The sequence below is a fragment of the Zootoca vivipara genome, chromosome 9 (assembly GCF_965207765.1).
Source record: "Zootoca vivipara chromosome 9, rZooViv2.hap1.1, whole genome shotgun sequence".
NCBI classification, from domain to species: domain Eukaryota; kingdom Metazoa; phylum Chordata; class Lepidosauria; order Squamata; family Lacertidae; genus Zootoca; species Zootoca vivipara.
In genome coordinates, this window is record NC_142592.1 from 67,352,083 (window position 1) to 67,377,302 (window position 25,220).

Here is a 25,220-nt window from a genome sequence, read left to right on the forward strand (position 1 = left end):
GAGAGCAACAATTCTGTTGTCTGAGCCTGCTTTGATACCCACTTGTTCTGAGCTGAAGGAACCTACATGTGAACCTTAGATTTAAAAAAAACAGTCACGGCCATTCACAGGTCAGTGAATCCACTTTTGAGAAATAATAAAATTGAGGCTGATAAAAAGACCAAACAATAGAATCGTTAATTAACAAAGGAGGCAATGATTGGGGATCCCATAAATCAGAATTAGCATGCCTCAGTCTCATAGCGTTTACTTTAGTTACATTGCTCAGGAAAAGATAAAGCCACATACAGGAAAAATACAGGATATACTCTTAATGCCAGAAGGGGCAGTGCATTGCAAGGTTTCACCATTACAAACCTTTCACCATTGCTAAGTTCTTGCTTTTGGCACTGAGAGGTGTTCTTTCATTCATAAAATGTCCAAGTTACCTTTCCATTTTGTGCTCAGGATGCTATGCAGCATACATTTCAAATTAACACACATTAGAATTAAGATTACAAAACCAACAAAAGGAAGCAATTTTGAGCAGCACAGTCTTAAAAAATTCTCTTCATCTTCTGGAAAAACATGCAGTGGAATAGCCTGGTGGGTCTTCCCAGGGAAATGTTATTCTGCAGCAGGAATAGCCAATGTGGTACTACAACTCCCGTCAGCTTCACCAGCAGAACTAATGGTCGGGGCTGATGGAAGTTGTAGTTCAACAACATCTGGAGGGCACTTTGTTGGCTACACCTGCTCTACAGCATGGATGTCATTAAAAAGACCAGAGAAATGAAGGTCATCCTAGAAAAACAGTTGGCATTTTACAGTCCCTGCTAGAAAAATGGGGGGGGGAAAGGGTGGTATTAAACTAAGTTTACTCAGAGTACACCCACTGAAATTGATGGACATGACTAGGTTATGTCCATGAATTTCTATGCGTCTAGACCAAGCAAAACCTAGTTTAATATTATTCCCTAATGTCAGGCAGTGAGAAATTTGTTGGAGATGGGTAGGAAAAAGCTTGAAGGGAGAACAGTTGGATGTCTGTTGATAAATTATATTAGCTGTGGAAGGTACAGAAATAATTATTCAGAAAAATTGCCCCCTTTTATGACATTTTGCTAGAAGAATGCACAAAAGCAGGTATTGAGAATCTTCCATCTCACTGTGTATCTTGAAGGGAAACCATTTTTATAGCAGTTTCTTATTCTTGCCTCTTGTAATTGCTCAATAAAGTTAGAATTCTGTAATAAAAAAGCAAAGTAGCAACATTCTAGGCTTCACGGTCACAGAGATAGGTTTGGAAATAAACCAAAAATCTTCAGGTAGTAAAGCCTCTGGTGATATCCAATGCTCACCATACTAAGGGCAGACTCAATGAAATCACTGGACTTAAGTCCATCACTTTCAACTATGAGGACAGAGTAAGATACCACCCTCTAGGTCTGGAGGTCTCAATTATCAGAGACAATAAATTTGGGTTCTTTCAGGTATTGGATTTGTCAGCACTGGCAAGTAGGTAGGTGTGCTGAGCCTGAAGCTTGGCAACTGAAGTTCAAAATGCCAGCTTAGCTGGAGACTTGGTGGGTGGAGCCTTTGGAAAGTTGCAATCTCTCAGTTCCCATCAATTAAATGGAAACAGCAATATCCTCTCAACTACATTGGATGGTTGGTCAACAGAAGGAGAAAAATAATAAAACCCACCACAAGCCTTCAATATAAGGTGGACCAGAAACCTCAATGAATGCAGCACCTTTGCTTATCAGTACAATCATGCAAAAAAATGTTTTAATTACCTTAAGATCGAGGCTACAAATACTGACAACATCATCATCTCTCTCTTTCCGCTTCCTCTTCTATAAGGAAAGAAAACACTAGTTATACGAGTTACGTGCCTGGCTTTGAAATCCTTGAAAGGAACCAGCTTCCCCAAGTGTTGCGTGCCCCAAAGCTGCCCTCCTTTTTACAGCTATGATGTAAACAAGCTGGAGGAATTTCATTCTGGCAATTAACGTCATTTGACTTGACATACAAGCAATTTGCCTAGAAGTTATTGCCTCCTTTGTGCTCCTATGAGAAAGAGATTAAAAAGAAAACAATGAAAATCCAAAAGGAAGGAGAGCAACATGAATGAATGTCACTATTGACACCTGGAATTCTTTCAAGAATTTACTTAATGAAACAAGAAACCCATTCGGATTCCACAGTTCTCAGTTATGCTTACCATTATATAAGAGCCGATGTGTGCTATCTCCCACTTCTGCTGGGGAAGGCAACCTAAGGCCCGTGGGCCGGATGCGACCCAATCGCCTTCTCAATCCAGCCTGCGGACGGTCCAGGAATCAGCGTGTTTTTACATGAGTCGAATGTGTCCTTTTATTTAAAATGCATTTCTGGGTTATTTGTGGGGTCTGCCTGGTGTTTTTACATGAGTAGAATGTGTGCTTTTATTTAAAATGCATCTCTGGGTTATTTGTGGGGCATAGAAATTAGTTCATTATTTTTTTCAAAATATAGTCCGGCCCACCACATGGTCTGAGGGATGGTGGACTGGCCCACGGCTGGAAAAGGTTGCTGACCCCTGTTCTACACATCACAACTATGGCATAATAATGTCCTTACCAGTTCACCTCTGGTAGTGGCAAGTAAACTTTCCTCCCAGCGACCAGGCCATTGTCAGAGGAATACAGCATGTGTCCCACCACCAGAGCATGGTCTTGTGTTCATGAAGGACCATACTCTGAGAACAACACATATGGCTCTCATTCCCCCTTCTAATCTTAAAAATATTTAGCCTCATGTGGGATCCCTGTAGCACAGCCCTCTTTAACACAAGACAGTGTTATTGTGGTTGCGCGCACAGTTCTATCACCACAGAGGCTGCATGTGGCACTGTTTCTCTCCCTGACAGAATAATGCTTTAATGTGAGTCTCCATGCATGCACTGTGGGTTGTGTGTGTGTGTGTGTGTGTGTGTGTGTGTGTGTGTGTGTGTGTACACAGAGTGAAGCATGCAGGAGAAGCAAAGGAGAACAACCTGAAATATACCCCTTTCTCCACCAAATGACTTTCTAAAACATTATTCAAAAAATTATAATGCCATGATATTATGAACAACATAGAAATGAGTGTTTTTGCACCTCAAAGAATTTCTAACCATATCTATTACATATCTGCAAATTATTCAAAGGGATGATTTGCACATTAACTATACAGACTTGGTCAGAATACCATTAAAAATAGACATTGTTTTCTTTTTATTAATCTTGCAACGCTACCAAGAATTTCAGATTGTGCTTTTTACTCAGAAACCCTAGTTTCTGCAATTCAGCTTTACGCCCTGCTTATAGCCAACCTATAGGCTTTAGTCTCATCCAACTCCAGACTCTAAAGGAAGTCCAGAGGTTTGTTTTTAAGACTGGCTAGACTAGTTTTAATAGGTCTTGCCTTGGCTGGGCCCTTCATTTTTCTCAGCCCAGTCGCAATTCATACAGACAGCAGACATTTGACAGCAAAGCCAGCTGTTTTACATCTGCTAAATCAGATGCAGACTCTTAAAAAAACCTGCACTTGAATGGCTCAGAGAAACAAAGGGCTATCCGATTGATACGTTCTTCTCAGACTGGATGACACTTTTAAACCCTCCTGAGATCAGTTCATGTGGAAAAGTATTTCTGAGAGTGCACCAGACTGAAAAAGCAGGATGTCTAAAGACTCAGCAAAAAGTGTTCATCAACATTCTATAAAACAAAAAAACACCCCTTAATTAGAAAGAAAACCCGTCTTTCTAAAATGGGTGATTCAATGATTGTATCAGATAATAGGAGACTTCTTATTTGTAAGTAGAGAAACTTCCTTTGGGTGAGGTTGGCTTCTTTTTATTTCCACACCAAATCTTAATTTTAAAATAGCCTTTATAACATGCCTCTCCTCTATGATACTCAAAAGTGTGCACATATCACACACATGCCACATTTTGTCCTCACAATTTGGAGGTAGGTAGGCTGAAAAATGGTGTCTAGCCCAAGGTCATCCAATGAGCTTCAGGGTTGAGCAGGGATTTGAACCCAGGTCCAAGTCTGACAGTCCCTCACATTGATAAATCCAGGAACCAGGAGATGCTGAGGTCAGGTTAATCATTCCCTTTCATGATTTACAGGCTCATCTTGCTACAAGCTTAAAATCAGCTTGTCATAATCTCCCAAATCAGGAAACCCTAGGAGCTGTACTACCCAGGTAAGGTCAGGATTCTTGGCAGCCTCATGTCATTGGGGACAATTCATGTCTGTTAAACTTGTATAAATACAGTTTCAGGTTTGTAATATATAGCATCTAATCTTGTTATCCTCTTCTACTGGAACTAGCCTCTATTAAAAGGACATTTACTTACCCTAAGCCTTAATAACATAATGAACAGAGCAAAAAGTATACAAAAGCAGCTCCTCAAGAGATTAGGAGTGGAGAAATAGTCTCATTCTGAGAAGTAATACCTATCCGTAGTTATTACCAAGGGGCTGGAATTAAAAGCAAAGGAATATTTCTATAGCCATATTTCTAGGTTTATAGTGCACAGATATCTGTCAAACAGCACTTATTACTGCTACAGGTGCTCTAGCTCTGATTCAGCATCAGTAGCCTGAAGGTTAGGTGGATTTTCTGATACATAGAAGTGTGGGATGAGCCAGTGTACTCCATTTACCTTATGGCTAATTTTAGTCACTTCCACTAATCCCATACAAGCAAACTGAGCAGCAAAATTTAATAGACCAGACAGGCACCAACTTTTGCTTCTCGATTTCATACTTAAGGGAGACTTGGCACTTCTTTTTTATGTGTTCTGCATGGGTGCATTTGCAGATATGCATTCATCAAGTTTCAAAAATCTTGCTTATAACCTCACCAGCTCAAAACGGGGAAAATCAGGTTCTTCCATGACCTCATGCTGCATTTGAAACATGGCACAAGGTCGGGACCAGTACCATGAAGTAAGAGAAAAGTGCTTTGGTGGCTAACCTATGGAACTCCAGAAGTTGCTGGACTACAACTCCCATTACCCTTGAGCATTAGCTATCCCAGACTGGAGCTGCTGGGAGTTGGAGGCACATCTTAATTTGCATTAGTTAGGGTAAGGCCTGCAGGGTTTCTCCTGTCTCAACCATTTTTCACATAAAAAGATAAAAAGGCATATACTGTTTATAGGTGAATAGGAAAACACAGATTAAAATAAATATTGCTGCCCATATTCCTATCTACTTTCACTCCTTTGCTTTTAGGACAATAAAAAATAATGGCCTTATTGTACTATCATCATTTTCTTGTACAGCAATCAACCTTAAAACTGAACTTATGTGGCTTCATTGCACAGGGACAGCCAGATTGCTAGTCCATCCAGCCAAGTACTCTATTAATGGGCAGCAGTTCTCCAGTCTTTTCAGCAGTTCTCCTTGGTACCTCATGACCTTTTGGGTGAAGATGTCAGGGATTGAATCTGGAACCTTATGCATGCACACCATGTATCCTACCACTACAGCTCTTTCCTAGTATTTGCTCTGGTTGAGAAAAGGGAATACGAGCTATTAAAACCCCAGCGGACAAGTGCCCCATGCCTCAAAGCAAATAGAAGAACCTGAGTGTGATCCAGCTTGGTATCCAGACAATGCTCTGTATATAGGCCTCCATTCCACAAGATCCAAAATAATTTGAATTGTATCCAAAGTTACTCATACTCAGAGCAGACCCACTGAACTCAATGGGTGTGGCTAACTTAGTTTCACTTAGGTTCAGTGGGTCTACTCTGAGTAAAACATGGCTGGATATAACCCTTAGCATCCCTATCTAGCTTCTGCAATTCATGAAGAAATGGAAGTGGTGGGAAGATGAGGTTCAAGTAGGCAGAGTGGGAGCATAGTTTTGTACAGGTAATCACTTTTTTGGTTGTTGCCTTGAAGGAAGGACCAGTCTTAGCTAGTCACCGCAGGATCAAAACTGAGACAACAGTTAAGATCATAATAGTCAGTCATCCTTGAGGAGCACATTTCCCCCTAGATAAACAGCATGAACTTCCACTTAATGAGCAGGGTACGTCTGCAAGGACTTGTTCTTGTGACTAAATATCCATGTGACTGGGGACCCTGATAAAGGGTAACATGTATGGAGACATTAGGGGCAAGACCTGAGTGTACGCCCCTGCCTCCCACCACAGATACAGCGTTCACATGTTCAGGCAAATGTCTGAACATGCCTCCTGTGTTCCAAGTTTGAAATGCACCATCTCCGATAAGCAGGATTGGGGGGGGGGGAAATACTATTTTCTCCAATGATGCCGATAGTCCCAGGCAAGAAACAAATGTGTAAGCAGAAAGTGTAATTGGAAGATAAAATTACTTTAGCTGTCTAGCCACACAGTGTTCCTGCTAAAAGCAGTATGCTTTTCTGAGCCGCAAGAGTGGAAGTAGCTACTACATGTAAGGAAATCAAGACACAATGGGAACACACATTTCGAGATGGGAAATATCTTTTTACTGAATGATTTTTTTTATTTAAAAAAATCAGTTCCTGAATGTAGATGCTGTATATGTCACATTGACTTCGGCAGGTCTTGTTTAAATCCTACTCAATCCAATCCATAGCCGGTCAAATTATTCTGTTACAGTATGCAGAAAGAAGAAATGAATGGCAGACGTTGTTCTAGCACATGGAAATACACTGCTGCACATCATGTAAGTCTCGCAAGGCAGATCAGGTACACTGACTACCATCTGAGAGCTAGCAAAGCTGGTTTAACCACCAGCAGCATACAGAAAGGGAAAAAACCTGTAGCTGTCTGTCTGGGCACAGAACAAACTTTTAGTTGAGAGAACTGTTTCTTTGTTCATTATTCCAATTGTGAATTAATACGCTGTTTGCTTTACTCACCAGAGTAAAATCCCAATGTGGCCCAGGAGTTAGAAATGTGAATGAGCTTCCTCGCCGCAGAGGGTACCTGTGGACAGAAAGAGTTTTTTTTATGACAGCAGTTACAAGGAAAACCCTGAAGCTCTTACAGAGTTCCGGGCTACTTTGCCATCAAGAACATTTAGCACAAGATATACATACACATGTGTGCATGTGCCAGTGTGCCAAGTGAGCCTTGCCCCCATGCAAGGCAGAGAGCTTTTAAGCAGTGTTATGTGTCTTCAGCATATTGCTGACAACCTACTCCATAACTCTAAATGATCCCACTCAGCAGTTTCATGTAGATGTTAAACAGCAGCATAGGGAATAAAACTGAAGCCTGGGGAACTCCACACTGATGGCTCCACAGGGCCAAAGAGCACTCCCCCAAGCACCACCCTCTGGAAAAGACCATCCAAGTAGGACTGGAACCACTGCAAAGTGGGGCCACCCACCCCTAACTCAGACAGCCACTCTAGAAGGATACCATGACTGATGGTATCGAAAGCCAGTGAGAAGTTGAGGAGAATTAGCAGGAACACATTTTCTCTGTCTCTTTCCCAACAGAGGTCATCATACAGGGTGACCAAAGCAGTCTCTGTTCCAAAACCGGACCTAAACCCTGACTGAAATGAATCTATAAAGTGAGTTCCCTTCAAGTACACCTGGATCTGGTCCTTGACAACCCACTCAAGAACCTTACTCAAGGAGATAGGTAACTGGCCGGTAAGTTACATAAATGTTTCTCTATAACCAAGCTTTTTGGCTGATTAACATTCTAAGGCATTTTGTTTGTTTTTCTTTTATTATGTATTCTGTGTTCTCATTTTGAATTTTTATGTTGTGAACTGCCCTGTGATCTTCAGATAAGGATGGTATACTTTTAATAATAATAATAATAATAATAATAATAATAATAATAATAATAAATATCATGAAACTGCAGCCCACTAAAATGCCCTCACAAGTAACTCCACACCAAGAACTGAGAAGGGAACACTCCATTCCTAACATCTTCCATCTCGGCACCAGTGCTTAGTTTCCAAAATTAGATCTGACTCTGCTCAGGTCTCTGCATGCTTGCTCTCATCAGAACAGAACAGCTGTTCCTGGCTTTCCAGTGCAAGAGAATGGAAAATCTCTTATTTCTTTGCATGATCACTACCTGAATTTTCATAAAGGTACAAAGTAAAAGAAATAAATATTGTTATTCTTTCTGTGCTTCTGAACATCTGCCATTATGTCAGTGACCTCCGTGGAAATTGCAGTTTCTGAAGAAGCCATATGTTTCTGACAAATATTCCAACTGCAATGTTGTCTCAGTATTTCAGTAGCCAAGGATGGAACATTGCCAGGGAGTACTTCATACAATACCACAGTTGTGCGACATACACCTTTTAAGCGTGTTAAATCCACTGCCTTAAGTCATTCTCCAGGACTAGAACAGACTTAAGCAAATACGTTCACTTCCAAGTTTCACTGTCTAATAAGCTTGAGGCACAGACCTTTTCATTTATTTTGGACACCACAGCTTTTATCGAAAACTCAGATTTTTAATATCTCAGAAGAGTAGTTTTATATAATTGGCCAATGACAACACCTAATTTGATCAAATAATGGATTTTTCTTTTTACATGAAGCTCCAACAACTAGCAGGCTATAATGTTTCCACTCTGTGCTTCAGTTTACATCATAGTATTTGGGCGGGTGGAAGTCCTATGAATTGCTGTAAACTGTATAACTTCCATCAGTGCTCTGCTGAATCAATGGGAAACACATGCCTGTTCTACATCATTTACATAGGAGACATGCAGGAACCTGTGCAGGTACAATCTTTAAAAACTGGGAAGAGAAGTCATAGATAGGTGATCTGTGGGGGATGTGGAGACGATTCTGAGAAGACAAAAACATCTACCATTTAGCATGTACTGTTGCTGCTACAATGCAGAAGAAACTATTTGTTCTAACCACCATCGCTAGTAAGGTGATAGTTACTGAACCTGGCTCCCCGCTTGCTACTTCTGCTGGGTAGAATCCAGAGGGTCAGGGCATTGTTCTGTTCCTTTGTATTTACTGATGCTCAGAGCTCTCTGGTGCTAAAGGACAAGCCATTTGAGCGTACTAGAAACCCTTAAATATTTACTTGAGGAAGACTGAACAATGGCACGACTTCCTCCAACAAATAGCTGCAATCACCCTGGGATTTGACAGGAAGCTTCTGAGCCTCTCCATTTGTCTATTGTTGTTGTTGTTGTTTAGTCGTTTAGTCGTGTCCGACTCTTCGTGACCCCATGGACCATAGCACGCCAGGCACTCCTGTCTCGCACTGCCTCCCGCAGTTTGGTCAAACTCATGTTCGTAGCTTCCAGAACACTGTCCAACCATCTTGTCCTCTGTCGTCCCCTTCTCCTAGTGCCCTCAATCTTTCCCAACATCAGGGTCTTTTCCAAGGATTCTTCTCTTCTCATGAGGTGGCCAAAGTATTGGAGCCTCAGCTTCACGATCTGTCCTTCCAGTGAGCACTCAGGGCTGATTTCCTTAAGAATGGATAGGTTTGATCTTCTTGCAGTCCATGGGACTCTCAAGAGTCTCCTCCAGCACCATAATTCAAAAGCATCAATTCTTCGGCGATCAGCCTTCTTTATGGTCCAACTCTCACTTCCATACATCACTACTGGGAAAACCATAGCTTTAACTATACGGACCTTTGTCGGCAAGGTGATGTCTCTGCTTTTTAAGATGCTGTCTAGGTTTGTCATTGCTTTTCTCCCAAGAAGCAGGCGTCTTTTAATTTCGTGACTGCTGTCACCATCTGCAGTGATCAAGGAGCCCAAGAAAGTAAAATCTCTCACTGCCTCCATTTCTTCCCCTTCTATTTGCCAGGAGGTGATGGGACCAGTGGCCATGATCTTGGTTTTTTTGATGTTGAGCTTCAGACCATATTTTGCGCTCTCCTCTTTCACCCTCATTAAAAGGTTCTTTAATTCCTCCTCGCTTTCTGCCATCAAGGTTGTGTCATCTGCATATCTGAGGTTGTTGATATTTCTTCCAGCAATCTTAATTCCGGCTTGGGATTCATCTAGTCCAGCCTTTCGCATGATGAATTCTGCATATAAGTTAAATAAGCAGGGAGACAATATACAACCTTGTCGTACTCCTTTCCCAATTTTGAACCAATCAGTTGTTCCATATCCAGTTCTAACTGTAGCTTCTTGTCCCACATAGAGATTTCTCAGGAGACAGATAATATTTGTCTATATTAATATGCTAATTGGTCAGTTGCTCACTTTCCCCACAGAAAAATTGTTGGAGCCACTGACCTCCAAATTGGTGTGGAGGGACTGGATAACTTTTACATCTCTCAATTTCACAGACAAATTGTTCTTAAGACCGTCCGGGAATACACTATTCAGCCAGCCATAATTTGCAGTTACAGTGGTGCCTCGCTAGACGAATGTCCTGTAAGACATTGGGGGGAAAATTCAATGCATTCCTATGGGATTCGCTAGATGAATTTTTCGTTATACGAATTGACCTGTGGAACGAATTAAATTCGTCTAGCGAGGCACCACTGTACCATCATCCCAGCCTCTCCTCCAATTTGGAGGTGAGACAGGTTTTTATCCCTAGGAACATAAGACAAGGCAGCTTCCCGAGTTATTGCTCCACCTAGCTCAATACTGCTTACATTGATTGGTAGCAGCTCTCCAGGGTTCCACAGATATCTCTACCAGCTGGAACATTTTGCATACAAAACAAATACAGTACTCTCTACCAGGTCTAGGTCATCCCTAGGAAGCCCTACTACTTTCCAAGTGTCTTTCCAAGGTTCTTAACCAACTTGGGTGCAGGATACCTCATGGAACACCTGATCCCTTATATTCCTTGCTCAATCCCAGCTCTCTTCAGGGGAATCACTGTTAGTGGTCCCCTATGGCTCAGATGTATGGGACCCAGGTGGCGCTGTGGGTTAAACCACTGAGCCTAGGGCTTGCTGATCAGAAGGTCGGCGGTTTGAATCCCTGTGACGGGCTGAGCTCCCGTTGCTTGGTCCCAGCTCCTGCCAACCTAGCAGTTCGAAAGCACGTCAAAATGCAAGTAGATAAATAGGAACCACTACAGCAGGAAGGTAAACGGCGTTTCCATGTGCTGCTCTGGTTTGCCAGAAGCAGCTTTGTCATGCTGGCCACATGACCTGGAAGCTATACGCCGGCTCCCTCGGCCAATAATGCGAGATGAGCGCGCAACCCCAGAGTCGGTCACGACTGGACCTAACGGTCAGGGGTACCTTTACCTTTACCTTATGGCTCGGATGTACAGTTTATATCCAAGCAAGAGCCATTGTAGGCCCAATTTTATGGAACTCACTTCCAGTTGAGGTAAGACAAGACCCCTTCCCTTTTGAACTTCTGGCCCTTGCTGAAGACTTCTTTAATCCAGCCAGCTGTTAATTGGGATCTGATTTTATTGTTTTAACTCAGTTTTAGCCTCCTGTACATCACTTAGAGACAACTGTGATTAAGCGGTAGACAAGCTGTTGAAATAAATATAAGTACATTAATAAATTGTGGGTGTCTTGCTCCATAGTCACAACTTGCACACAAGTGTAGTGGTATGAGGCCTCCCTATCCACATTTAGTCACATCCAGCAGACCATGGGTAGGTAGGGTAACGCAGTGAACTGAATACTGTCACTGGCAAATCCATCATGGAGAAGCAGTGCACACCATCCACTTGGATAGAACAGAACAGGATATTCTCCTGTTGAGGTTGGATGGTGCCTTTGCTTTGCAAGCAGTCAAGAGTCTGGCCAGCATATCTCAATGTTTATGCCATCTGGTTCTTTTTCTAATTTCTGCTTTGCCTCTCCAAAGATGCTTTGACAGCAAGTTCCTTTCGGCTGCCTGGCTGGAAGCTCAGCTTGTTTGCTTAACCTTCCCCACCCTCTCCCCTTCCAGAATTAATCTGCACCAAGGGAGGTAAACTGAAGAAGGAAAAACAAGAGTGTTTCCCTTCAGCCAAATATACTGGACCCTTGTGGTAGGTTTCCTGTTCTGCCTGCTTAACTCAAAGGAAAGCCTGCTACCCATCCCCACTATATGCATATCTTGTCAATCTATTGTTGTGGAGGAAGCATGCTGGGAACATCAAACAGAACAATAAGCTTGGATTCTTCCCAAAATATAGATAAGAGGACCCTTTGAAGGTCCCAAAAGATGCATATGTAAAAAAAATAAAAATAGCAGAGCTGTCAGGTATTCAAAGCATTTTTAGTTACGTAATCAGTCATCTGCCTTTAAAACAGATGGATCAACCTTAATAAATCTGCATATTACTAAATTACTGCATATTACTAGAAACTAAATATGAATGCCTTATAATGCAACAGAACAAAGTTTTCTTCTTCATTCCCTGCTTGAGCAACACACATTGGTCCATTCAGCCAGAACATGACAGCCTGGATAGGTAAAGGATAAAGGGACCCCTGACAATTAAGTCCAGTCATGAATGACTCTGGGGTTGCAGCGCTCATCTCGCTTTACAGACCGAGGGAGCCGGTTTTTCCGGGTCATGTGGCCAGCATAACTAAGCCACTTCTGACGAATCCAGAGCAGCACACAGAAATGCCGTTTACCTTCTCACCGGAGCGGTACCTATTTATCTAATTGCACTATGTGCTTTCGAACTGCTAGGTTCATAGCTGCCAAGTTATCCCTTTCTTGAAGGGATTTTCCCTTATGCTGAATAGGCTTCCTCGCGAGAAAAGGGAAAACTTGGCAGCTATGGCTAGGTTGGCAGGAGCTGGGACCAAACAACAGGAGCTCACCCCGTCGCAGGGATTCAAACCGCCGACCTTTCGATCGGCAAGCCCAAGTGGCACAGTGGTTTAACCCACAGCGCCACCCACATCCCTTACAGCCTGGATACCTAACACTATTAGACAAGAGAGATGGATACTCCCCTTAGGTAGCAGTATATCTTCCAGTCCAGCTTCTCCTCCAAGTCACCTCTAAATTGCTGCTTTAGAGTTGTCAGTTGTCAACAAGGCAGAAATTGAGTAAGCAGTTTTCACTCCCAGGTTGGAAAGGGAGTGCTTTCAGCCCAATGTATTTGTACCTAGTTTGCATCTTTTAAGGCCACAATTCTACATGTTTACTAAAAACAACTGCCAGACTTTTAGAGGACATCTGAAGGCATCCCTGTTTAGGGAAGCTTTTAATCTTTAAGAAATTAGTGTATTTTAATATTTCTGTTGGAAGCCGCCCAGAGTGGCTGGGGAAACCCAGCCAGATGGGCGGGGTATAAATAATAAATTATTAAATTATTATTATTATTAAAAAGTAAGCCCCACTGCACACAGCTTATACTGTTACCCTACTTTTGTTTTGTGTGTGTGTGTGTGTAGAGAGAGAGAGAGCTTTTCACATACAGTAAACATATTGTTAAAATTAATCCTTAGGAGTGGGAAAGGTAGAAATCTCAAATCTAAGGGGGAATTCTACCCTCCGAGAAAAGCAACTCCCAAAACACTCTGGCTGAGCCACTATTTGGCAATTTGCAACTCTGATTCAATTAGCAATTCTAGTGGCTGCTTCTAATACAGCAAAACCATGAAAGTGGCACAACTGGGTGGAAAAGTTACAGGTAGGTAGCCGTGTTAGTCTGACGTAGTTGAAACAAAAAATAAATAAAAAATTCCTTCCAGTAGCACCTTAGAGACCAACTAAGTTTGTCATTGGTATGAGCTTTCGTGTACCAATGACAAACTTAGTTGGTCTCTAAGGTGCTATCGGGTGGGAAAGGTTAAGTAGCAATTGGTGGGTGGGTCCGTGTGCAAAACAAAATCTGACCATTGAAACCAAGTGAATAGGACAGACTGCTACTGTTGATTTCGGGACTTCTTGTACTTTTCAGGCAGTCTACAGCAGCCACTACTTTGATCTTTTTATATCCTTTGGGGTTTCTGAGGGAAGGGGCGTTAGGCACCTCAGACAGGTTTCAGCAATACTGTGCATGTGCTCCCCCACCTCCTTTTAAATAGCAAAAACAATGGCTGTAATCATAAACACGCCAGCTTTTGAACAAGTCCCATGGCGCAGTGGGACAGACTTCCAAGAACATTTGCCCTCAACTTCTTTGTCCAGCTTGAAAAGGTGAAGCAACACAGTTGAGCTCATCAGAGAATATTAACAAAGTGTCATTATCCACGAGTAATTTATATGAAGGGCAGTGGTGATCTGGCATGCTTCCCACATCATCATGGCAGCATCCATGCATCAACCCCGAATTCACCATTTAACTCCTCCGCTATCTCCCAACAGCAGACTTCCTATAGGAAGGACCTTCCTTTCATGTTCTCTCCGGATTTTCCTCCCATGGGACTTCTGGTCCAAGCCAACTGCCTAGCAACCTGCAATAGGTTCAGGCCAAGCTACTCTGCAAAGGAAATTGACTCTGGACAACATTCCAAGCTTGCAAAGAATCACTCATTTGGATCTCTGGGTAGAATATGAGCCACCTACAGGTAGGAAAGCCTGCACCTTATGGCTTTATTTGCAGAGCTGCAATATTACAGTCCTGCTCAGACAACTGTAAGCAGGCACCTGCTTGGGGATGTCTGCTTCAGTGGCTTAAGGTTCTCACAGTGCCAGAGTCCAGCATTCTATTTCAAACCACAAAATGTACTCAAAAGATATTCTGGGCAAAGTGTTATGACAGTGTGACCTCTGCAAGACTTCATTCTGAGTACATTCACAGAGGACTTCCCTGGTCCTTCAGGGTCCCACCCTGTCTCCCACCTAAACCCACCCCATGCACTGAAATTACGACTTCAAAGGACCTTTCTATTTGAGTCGAAGAGAGCTTTATTCAAACCTAATTGTGGTGCATGGGTATGAGTAGTAAGTGGTGCACATGAGTAGCTGTGTGGTGCATGCATATGCTTACTATGCATACATTGTGGCATGAGGGCACTTGGGAAATCCTCCTGTACAGGTTTTGGAATGGGAAGCAGACATGCAAATCCATGGGGCTGTATCCAACTGCATCCTACTCTGAGTAGACCTAATAAATCAAGTTAGTCATGCCCATTAACTTCAGTAGCATTACTCTGAGTAGGATTGTGCTGAATACCTCTCACAGTGATATCTCTAAACCAGATAAGAAAACAAACCAAGTTTGGGAGAAATATCAGATACTTTGTAGCCTGCATCAAATCTCCAAGAGTCCAAAAACATGCTCCCAGTTATCCCCATTTTACAAACAGGGAAGCAAGCGGAGAAACTGCAACAGAATCCAAAGCATCTAGTGAGTCGACAGCAGAACACACCACAAGACTTCACAGGTCCAAGTCCAACACACTCTGTTGGTGCTAGCTTATCAGTTAGGACATCTTATCTCTTGCCTCCTACTCTTAAAAAAAGAAAGCAAGAAAGCAAGCCTGGGCACACAACTGAAAAATTAAGGTAGACAGTAAGGACCAACAAAACCCAAGACCTAGCACTAAGCAGCTGTTACAGCCTCAGCAATAAATAGGATTAAATATATGGCCAATGCTCAAGGAAAAAAGTGAACTCTAATTCCAAAGCAGAACAGCAAACAGCAGCGTTGATGGGAAAGGGCAGATTGTGCTGTACTCATTCCTGGGGAAAGACGCACACCAGGTTGTTTCCACGTGGACCGTGGCACAGCCCACGATTCCTTGCTGCCATCCACCAGCCCCTTGGGATTTGCTCTACCTCCTTTTTAAGTAACCTTTCCAGCTTACTTAATAGACTAGAATAGAATTCCAGACTAATAGCATGTTTCCAGTTAGCAGGCAAGAGGCCAATTCCAAGGCTAGCTGAACTTGATGCACATTTTTTTCCTACCAATTTCAAGTGCTCCCACAGACGAACAGCAAAGATCACATAAAGGCACTGGGCCAAATCCATGAGCAAAAACCCCACTCGCAGATCATGCCAGCTCAAAAGAATTGCCAGTTGTGGGGTGAGGTTCAAGAGACATTTTAAGTTCTTGTGGGAAATTATGCCCAACTAGGATCAACAGAAGTCGTGGCATGAGATTTGTCACAAAACACATTTCCCATGATTAAGACACTGTTTTCTGTTAGCTATTTATTTTAGATGATCACTTTGTTTATGAGACAAGAATTCCTTTAGTTTCAAGCAGTGTCTGCAATGAATAGCAACAAGATTTTGGCTATACGTTTATGCCAGTTTTTAGCTCCGTGAGTAGATTGCAGTCTCTTGGGGGTTGGCCACCCCTGTGCTAGGAGTAATGCCTATATCATTTAGCAAACCTTAAAAAACCCAAAAACCATTGTGTGGGGGTGGCCAAGCTATGTTCATGGATCTTTCATTTTAAAGGTCCACAGTGCTTATAAAAGAACAGCCATATCTATATCTACTGCATGTCTCCACCCTCTCTTCTTAACCAACAACCAGGTAGCTTGCAAACTGCTAGAGACACAAAGCCCGCAACTTTTGGTCTGCACAAGGATTTGTGGTCAAGTAAACTGAATTGCTGAATTAGCTATCAAATTTCAAACAAGCCATCTTTTAAAATGGAGCAGTAAAAAAGACAAATGTTCAGCACCGAATTTCTCCGCTTGCCCAAGAGTCTTTTCTCATACCTAGCATTTTGCCGCTGCCTTTGTGCAGATACCCTCCTCAGCCATTGGCAGGTTGAGTCAGAAATAATTTTTCCTTTTTACCAAACCACTGGTATTAGGACCATGAAGACTTTAATGTTAAACTACAGCTTATGGTAATAAGAGACAATGGAAAATTAAAATGCCTGGGACAACAGAGCTGTAAGATCAAGAGTTGTGTGGCATGAGACACTAAATTTGTCTGTTTGAAGATAAAAGTTTGAAAGGGGGCAGCCAAAGCCGAAGATGAGGAAGTTCTGTGCCTCATCTCCAGTGGCTCATTTTGAAATAGAATAGCATGAAGAGCTGGTAATAGTCTTCCTTATTCCAGTTCCTGTCTCAACTGCAGGCCACTTTGGGACCCAAATGAGGAAATGCAGGGTGTCAATTCTCTGCTAAGATCTCTCCTCTTCAGGGAGGGGAGACTTTGCGGGCGGGACCCGTTCTACGTGCCTGCTTCACCTATACCTGCTGCCGCGCTCAGGCCCCTGGCTGGCCAATAGGGCCAGCTCATGGGCGGGGTTTACTTGCTTTAAAACAGCGCAGCAGCCTCCGATCTCCCCTTCTGCCGCTGCTCTTCAACGGATCTCCCGCCCACCCTCCCTTTAGGTCTTCCCTTAGTGTGTTTGCTTTGACCTTGCTATGGAATTCGGTTGGTCGCCTTTGGTTGTCCAAGGGGCCTGGTAGGAGTTTTTTATCCAATTGGCTAATTGGCACCGGCCTCTTGGTTTTTTTCGTCACTTCTTTCGGTATTTGGCGTTAGGCACTGGAATATGGAGTTGTCTGGTGTGTTCGAGGACTGGTTGTGTCCATCATCCAACCCTCCTCTTATAGGGGTATCCCCTTAAGAGATCCGGCGGTCGTGAATCCTGTCCGACGCCCTGCTGGGGGCTAGGGCCATGGCACAACCCCTGGTGACACCAGGGGGAGCTTTCAGTTGTATTTGCATCCACAGGCTCCTTCCTCGGGGTGTTAACCTGATATGACCCCCCCCACTGAGCAGGGTGGAGTCATGCTTGCTAGGGAGTCCAATGCCTAAGCCAATACCTCTCACTTGCTCTAACCAATAAAGTTGTGGCCTTATTCTACCCATTAACTCAAATACCACGTGTCACTGTGTCTTTGTTCCTGGGGGGGGGGGTCCTCAAACCGCAAATCAATAAGCAAGCGTTTTAGATGCAGATTACTGTGGAGCACCTAGCAAGTGATAATGTAGGTCTCTTTGCCATGCATAGCTCCTCCTGCTAATTCCTGCATATCACCTTGCTTGTAAAACACATAGCTAAATGAGATGAGTGAAAAGCTAGCAACCACATCCCATTTTCCCACCCATCCTGCTTCATTACCATAGTTTCTCCCCTTTAACGTTTTTTAAGAGCTGATCTGAGGCACAGCCACCCTTTCACCATAGACAGCTTGCTATTTTCCTTCTGTGAGAGAAAAGGGTAGTTTCTGAACTTGCATAACCCTGGCTATTTCAGTCTCTTCCTTCATTCCCTTTTTCATACCACATCAAAATCTCTGGTGAAAGGATAGATGTACAGGTGTAATTGTGCACATTCAGAAAGGTTTGTTTTACTATTTGATATGTAGTATATTAAATGTATATCCAAGAAGTTATGTTGTTCTTATTGGGGGGGGGGTGAGAGAACAACATGCAGGTGAACACTGTTTCAATTCAAATTTACAGCACATTCACATATACATTGGATGTCACATTGTATCCATTTATGAATTATGGTGGCCTTTTGGCAGGGCCATTAGCAAAAAAGTTACTGTGTGCATTTTATTAATTAAAGACAACACAAATGGGAAAAGCAGACCTCCAGTTTTGAGTTAATCTACACAAAGAGATGTGTTATTCTCTGACCAAGCAGCCAGATTGCATTTTCATGTAACCACCAAGCTGATGGTATTGTGGCCTTCCCAATGAATAGTAATCCCTGTTTCTACACTGTGTTCGGATCAAGGACAAGATGAACCTACCATCTGTAGTGTGCCAAAACGCTGCTTATTAAGTCAGTTGTGAAGGAGCTGTTTTCCATGCACTTGGAACCATAGAATTGTAGAATCGGAAGGGACTGCAAGGGTCATCTAGTCCAGCCCCCTGAAATATAGGAATATTTTGCCCAACATGGGGCTCAAACCCGTGACCCTTAGATGAACTCTACTGACTGAGGTATCCTGAGTTCTGTTGATGTGCAAAGTGTCTTCTAAACACTTTGGGATTAGAAGAGAATGAAGATGGGCATTTATTTTCATCTGAACACATTGCAGAAAATAGCTTGCAGCTTTCCAATACATTAAGAGTGCAGGGTGCTTCCCACCCCACCCCACCATACCCCCAGGTTTATTAAGCCAACACAATCCAGTTAAACACAACCACAGCATAACCATCTGCACAATTCACTGCTTTCATGTTACTTGCAAGTCTACTAAAATAACAGTCCTCAACAACAGATTGTTGTGAGAGTGAACAATTCAAGTATTCTGCGGCTGCAACCCAAGCATAATATCAGAGAATAATCACCACTCAACACAGTAGGGTTCATTTCCAGGTAGCCATACATAAGATTGCACTATAAAAACTTTTCTGTTCTGAAAGAAGATGCAGAAATATTGCTGCAACAAAACCTGTTTTGGTGTAGCTTAGGTTGAAGCTTCAAGAATGCTTCCGAAATAACATGTCAAGTAACTTTTACTATAGGGGAGAAGCTGGGGAGGAAAGAATGCACACCTTTCTATTCAAGAGGGAAATGGCCTGTGGTCAAGAAGAAAAAATATCGTACAGCCAGACACAGGACAACCTTTGCAAACACTCACATTGTTCTAGCTACTGAAAACTGAAAGACTTTCCATACAGAACAAAATATGCTGTTTTCCACAACACTGTCCAAAAGCAGCTCCATACAAGGACCAAGTTGGTCAAAATACAAAAGCAGCATCATTTGCGCCACCTTGTGCTCATGCATATACAGCATGTTAAGATACATGCCATAATCCAATTTAGTGGCATTCTCTTTAAGAACTGGAAAAAAGATGTGCAATATAAGATGATGTGTTTAAGCAATTAATTCTAATGCCAGTAACTAAAAAGATGGGGCCTTTTATGATAGAGGGGAAAAGAAACAGCAACAACAAAACACATCCTTTCATACTAAGCTGGAACCAAATATAGTTTGCCCCCAAGCAATGGATGGTTGGCTTTTCAAGCAATGACAAGCTTTTGGGGCAAGGGGGGGGGAATTCCCTGATGGAGAACATTACAAAATCAGCATCAACGGTAAAATCTGATGCACTGCTTGGAATCATCATTTGTATTCATGAAGTCCACATGGCTTTCTGGAAAGCATCGAGCCCCACTTGCATCATCAGTCATATCATAGCCATACGGGGGAAGCCTTGTTAATTTCGCTTGCTCTGGATGGCTTGCAAATCACGATAACAAAGCTTTTCCTTTCACTTTCTACTCCTGGCTCCCACCACAATCAACCCATTCCCGTGTTTCATTGTTATACTGTATTATGAACCATAGAGTAAAAAAAAAGGAGAAACTGAAAGGATTTTTTTTTTGCTATAGTATAGATTCAGAATCTACCTTGGTGCATCTAGCTCAGTGCTGTCTACATGGATCGGCAGCTCTCTCTCAGTCCTACCCAGAGATGCCAGGGATTGAACCTGGCACTTTTTATAAGCAAAGTATGTACTTTGCCTCTGAGTTCAAGCAGCCTTTCCCTAATTACCTGTTTACTTTTCTCTCCCATGTGTACATGTTCCCTTGAGACCTGGAGGGAAAGGTGACACCCAGAACTTAATTTCTTTAAAAAGCAAGAAAGGAGATAGGACACTCTATCACACTATAGGCCAAAACCAAAGTGAAGGGATCCTGTTTTATTGTGTATCAAGGGGGAAGCATTCAACCTCAAAAATACCAAGAAACACCAAACCCAATATATAGTTATGTTGTACTCACAGTTAGAATCCTGGAATTGTAGAGTTGGAAGGGATCCTGAGGGTCATCCAAAACTACTACTGCTAGCTGGGGCAAAGAGCAGAATTTCCCTTTGAAATCCACAAACATGTGTGAACACCTGTTTGTTAATAGTAATATTTTCTGTGAGTGATCTGAGTGTATTTCCCTCATCTAATCTTTGACACTCAAATCAAAGCTTGCATTTCTGGGAAATGCTGTCAACACTTTAAAGGAAGAAGCATAGTTCTTGGAGGTTCAGGCCAAAGGTACCCAGGAGTCTTAATATCAGAAGACATGCACGGTGATAATTTCCTTGTTATAATTTGTGTTTTTAGTATATTTTCTCTCCTTTGCTTTTACTAGCCAAGAGGTGGGAAACCTGTGGCTCTCAAGGTGTTGCTGGACTCCCTCTTTCCTAGGCAGCATGGTGAATAGTAAGGGGTGACAGGTGTGGGAATCCTACAACCTTTTAAAAGGCCCAAGTTCCCCATCTTTTAGTTCAGCACCCAATTCTGCTTTGTTCTGCATCCAGCCTTCCCAAACCATGTCTGCCTTACCTAGTTTACACTGCAAACTGCAGGCAGGGGCTACTAACATTACAGCTAATTTTTACAGTGCCTAGAGTCTCTATAATTATCACTATCATCTACTGGCATCTAGTGGACAGAAGCTGACTTACAGTCAACACTCTACAGCTAGGCTGGAACTGTTATGTGTCTCAAGAACTGTATTTACAGAGTCATCAAAGATTAGTTAAATCCAAGCCTATGAAGCATAGGTCTGCTTGTCAGGCCTCACTTCCTAGGTCTAAAAAGAACAACTTGCACCCCATGCTTTCCTGTTGGAAGTCATTTTCACACCATACACCTTACATTAGGTAGGAGAGACTGAATAGCTAAGGAAGTCCAGACTATAAAAACAAAATCAGTTATGCTGAAACAATCATCCAGAGCTAAATAGAGCTATATTTTGTAATTTTACACTAATTTTGTAATTTACACTAATCCCCAATGAATACTATAGGACATATACTTCCAACTAAGCATGCCTTGTTTTGTGTTGCATGAAATATCCTTAAGGGAAGGATTGCACCCACTCACCCTGCCTTGCCTTGTTAATTTCTGTAAGGAGTTTTGTGCCCTTGAGCTTGAGGTTATAAGCAGTGTCCCAATGTGAGAGCCTGAGTGTATAAAAAAAAACACCTCTCTGCATTACAACAGACATTCAGTTGGGATAAACAGAAGAAGAAGAAGAATTGTGTATTGTGTATTGTGGAGTTCTGGGCAGTGGTTGGACACTGGCAACTCTTTTCCATGACATTGGAACACTGCTTCATCTTAATGTTTCAACAACAACTAACTAGCATCATTTTAAACTTAATATGGACCCACTTTAAACCTGGGATTCAGAAAAATGGGTAAGATGCAGACTCTATAGCATGCATGTTTTTGAGGGCTCCACATACTGATACTCAAAATCCCAGTACCGTGTATTTGGAAAGTAAAGCACATGTGGTACACATATCTAAGCCACCTTTAAACATTCTGCCATTAGTAAACTTGTACAGGATTGCTCCAAAAGTGGCTGGCAGAATGGTAAACCTGTTTTGTCACTTTCTCTCACCCTAGAATAGTTTTGCTATAAAATGGACGAGTGATTTTAATGTTCTCCAAGCTTACAGAAAGAGGACACAAGCACTGCAACCCATAAATGCTAATACAGAATTTGTGTAAAATAACTTTATACCAGCTTTGACCTACCTACCTGCTCTGGTTATCTCCCGCTTGGACTACTGCAATGCGCTCTACGTGGGGCTACCTTTGAAGGTGTCCCGGAAACTACAACTAATCCAGAATGCGGCAGCCAGACTGGTAACTGGGAGCGGCCGCCGAGACCACATAACACCGGTCTTGAAAGATCTACATTGGCTCCCAGTACGTTTCTGAGCACAGTTCAAAGTGTTGGTGCTGAGCTTTAAAGCCCTAAACGGCCTCGGTCCAGTAGACCTGAAGGAGCGTCTCCACCCCCATCATTCTGCCCGGACACTGAGGTCCAGTACCAAGGGCCTTCTGGCGGTTCCCTCGTTGCGAGAAGCCAAGTTGCAGGGAACCAGGCAGAGGGCCTTCTCGGTGGTGGCGCCCACACTGTGGAACACCCTCCCATCAGATGTCAAAGAAAAAAAAACAGCTACCAGATTTTTAGAAGACATCTGAAGGCAGCCCTGTTTAGGGAGGCTTTTAATGTTTAATAGATTATTTTATTTCATTTTTCTGTTGTAAGCCGCCCAGAGTGGCTGGGGAGACCCAGTCAGATGGGCGGGGTATAAATAATAAATTATTATTATTATTATTATTATTATTATTATTATTATTATTTTAGTAATGACAAATGTTTCATCCTTTTTCAACATTGCCAGTTGGCACTCCATCCAGAGTAGGGCTGGGATGCTGGTCAACTGGCTGCCTATTTGATTGGGGCCAAATATTATGTGAAGTTGAGAATACCCTTGCATAAGTGGCAGCTAACCTTTAGTATTACATCATGGAAGCATTCAATAGGAATGGCAGGACTGAGGGCACCTTCCTTCACCTTAGAGGCAGCACCTGAACTTTCCACCTCTCTCACACATTCTGTATTTAAGGGGAAGCCTGCATTGCACTTTAACTCCTAAGACAACTTCTGCTCTCCTCACTTCCCAATTAATGGACATGATTTAAAATTTCCCAGGACCTCTGAACAGGTATGTAAGAATTCAAGAGAAAGGGTGTCATAGCCATCACTGGCTCCAATAATGGAGACCAGCTCTATCAATACAATTATTACCCTCCATTAAGCCAGCTACCGTATTGGTATAAAGTACTGTGCAATGGGAGCAATCTTGGCCAGGGCAGAAATGCTTTAAAACAACCCTGTTTGTCCTTGTATGCCTCAAGAAAACTTGACCTACTTGAAATAAGTAAAAGTATGTTGCTGGCTGCTGAATTTTAATTGGAGTTACAATAAAAGGCTAGTAGAAGGCCATCTAGCAATAAAAGAAATGTTGCATGTTGAAGGCTTCATCTGCACATGTTGCAGCATTATGAGGTCAAGGTTAGCAATGGTAGAATGTACTGCACAACTTTAGGCTGTGGTGAGGGGGAGGTTGTCAGATTTTGAATGTGGCTTGGTTTTAAAATAAAAAAACTCCACCCCACTAGCAGACAACTAGCACAACAGCAGGGAGAAGGCTGGGTTAGAACCTTTCTCCTTAGTGTGCTAGTGTTTGCTTGTTATTTGATTACTCCGTCATCTGCAATTACACAGTCTATTTTATCCTATCATGATTCTGCCACCTCATTCTGCTGCATAGGTAGACCAGACCTAAGGTCAGATTTAGACATAATATCAGGTCTACAAGAAAACTTTTCCCATGCATCGTTCCACACAACTAGCTTCCCTAAACTGAGAAGAGAAGGAGCCCAGGGCAGCAAGCACAAATTCTATCAGCTCCCAGTTAGCATGAGAGGAATATGTCAAATTTCATTTTATATAATGCAGCCGTTTTAGTGCTAAACTTGAAAACTGCCTGACGTGCCTGGGCAGAAAAGCAGTATATAAATCCAAAAAATGAATAATGAACTGTTTTGAATTGAATGTGTGATGCTTGCCTGGGTCATTGATAGAATCACAAAACTGCAGAAATGGAAGAGACCCCTAAGGGTCATCTAGTCCAACCCCCTGCAATGCAGGAATCACAGCTAAGGAATCCCTGACAGAAGGCTAACCAACCTCCGTTTAAAAACCTCCAAGGAAGGAGAGTCCACAGCCTTCCAAGGTAGTCCGTTCCACTGTCAAACGGCTCTTATTGTCAGAAAGTTCTTCCTGATGGTTGTCAGAATCTCCTTTCTTGTCATCTGAAGCCATTGGTTTGAGTTCCACTCTCTGGAGCAGCTGAAAACTTCACTCCATCTTCCATGTGACAGCCCTTCAGATTATCTGAAGATGGCTCTCATGTCATCTGTCTCTTCTTTTTCAGGCCAAATACACCCAACTCTTCCAACTCTTCCTCATAAGGCTTGGTTTCCAGACCCTTGGTCATCTTGATCGCCCTCCTCTGCACACATTCTAGCTTGTCAAAATCCTTCTTAAATTGCAGCACCCAGAACTGGACACAGTATTCCAAGTGTGGTCTGAACAAGGCAGAATAGAGTGGTACTATGACTTCCCTTGATCTGGACAGTGTACTTCTGTTGATGCAGCCTAGAATAGCATTGGGCCACTGTGGAGAGGACCAGGGGATGCTAACTGAAAATTGATATATCGTTTTAAAATATTGATTTAATTAATATGTATTTTATTTCATGAAGTCTATAACGTGAATGTTTTATCCATAATTTTGTTCTGAAGCTCTTGAATTTGTCATGCCTAATAAAGGTTATTTATTTATTTATTTATTTATTGAATAGCATTCACTTTTTGTGATGCTGCATGACCCTGTTGACTTATGGTCCACTAAGATCCCCAGATCCTTTTCAAATATAAATGTACTTACACAGCTCAGGACCTCAATAAATTAAAGACCGCCTCTCCCCATACAAACCGACCCAGACCCTGCAATTGTCATCTGAGGCCCTTCTCTTCCCCGCTCCCACAGAGGTTCAGAGGGTGGCAACAAGAAAACAGGCCTTTTCTGTGGTGGCT

General features: G+C 42.5%; 1 protein-coding gene across 1 annotated transcript in view; it reads right to left on the reverse strand.

Annotated features, from left to right (window-relative positions):
* NET1 (neuroepithelial cell transforming 1) overlaps positions 1-25,220 on the reverse strand; it is a 65,033-nt gene that overhangs the window by 37,636 nt on the left and 2,177 nt on the right. The window contains exons 2-3 of the mRNA XM_060279238.2: positions 6,898-6,964; positions 1,779-1,838 (exon numbers count right to left, since the gene is read on the reverse strand). Of these exons, the coding sequence (XP_060135221.2) occupies positions 1,779-1,838; positions 6,898-6,964 (127 nt within the window). The remainder of the gene's footprint in view (positions 1-1,778; positions 1,839-6,897; positions 6,965-25,220) is intronic.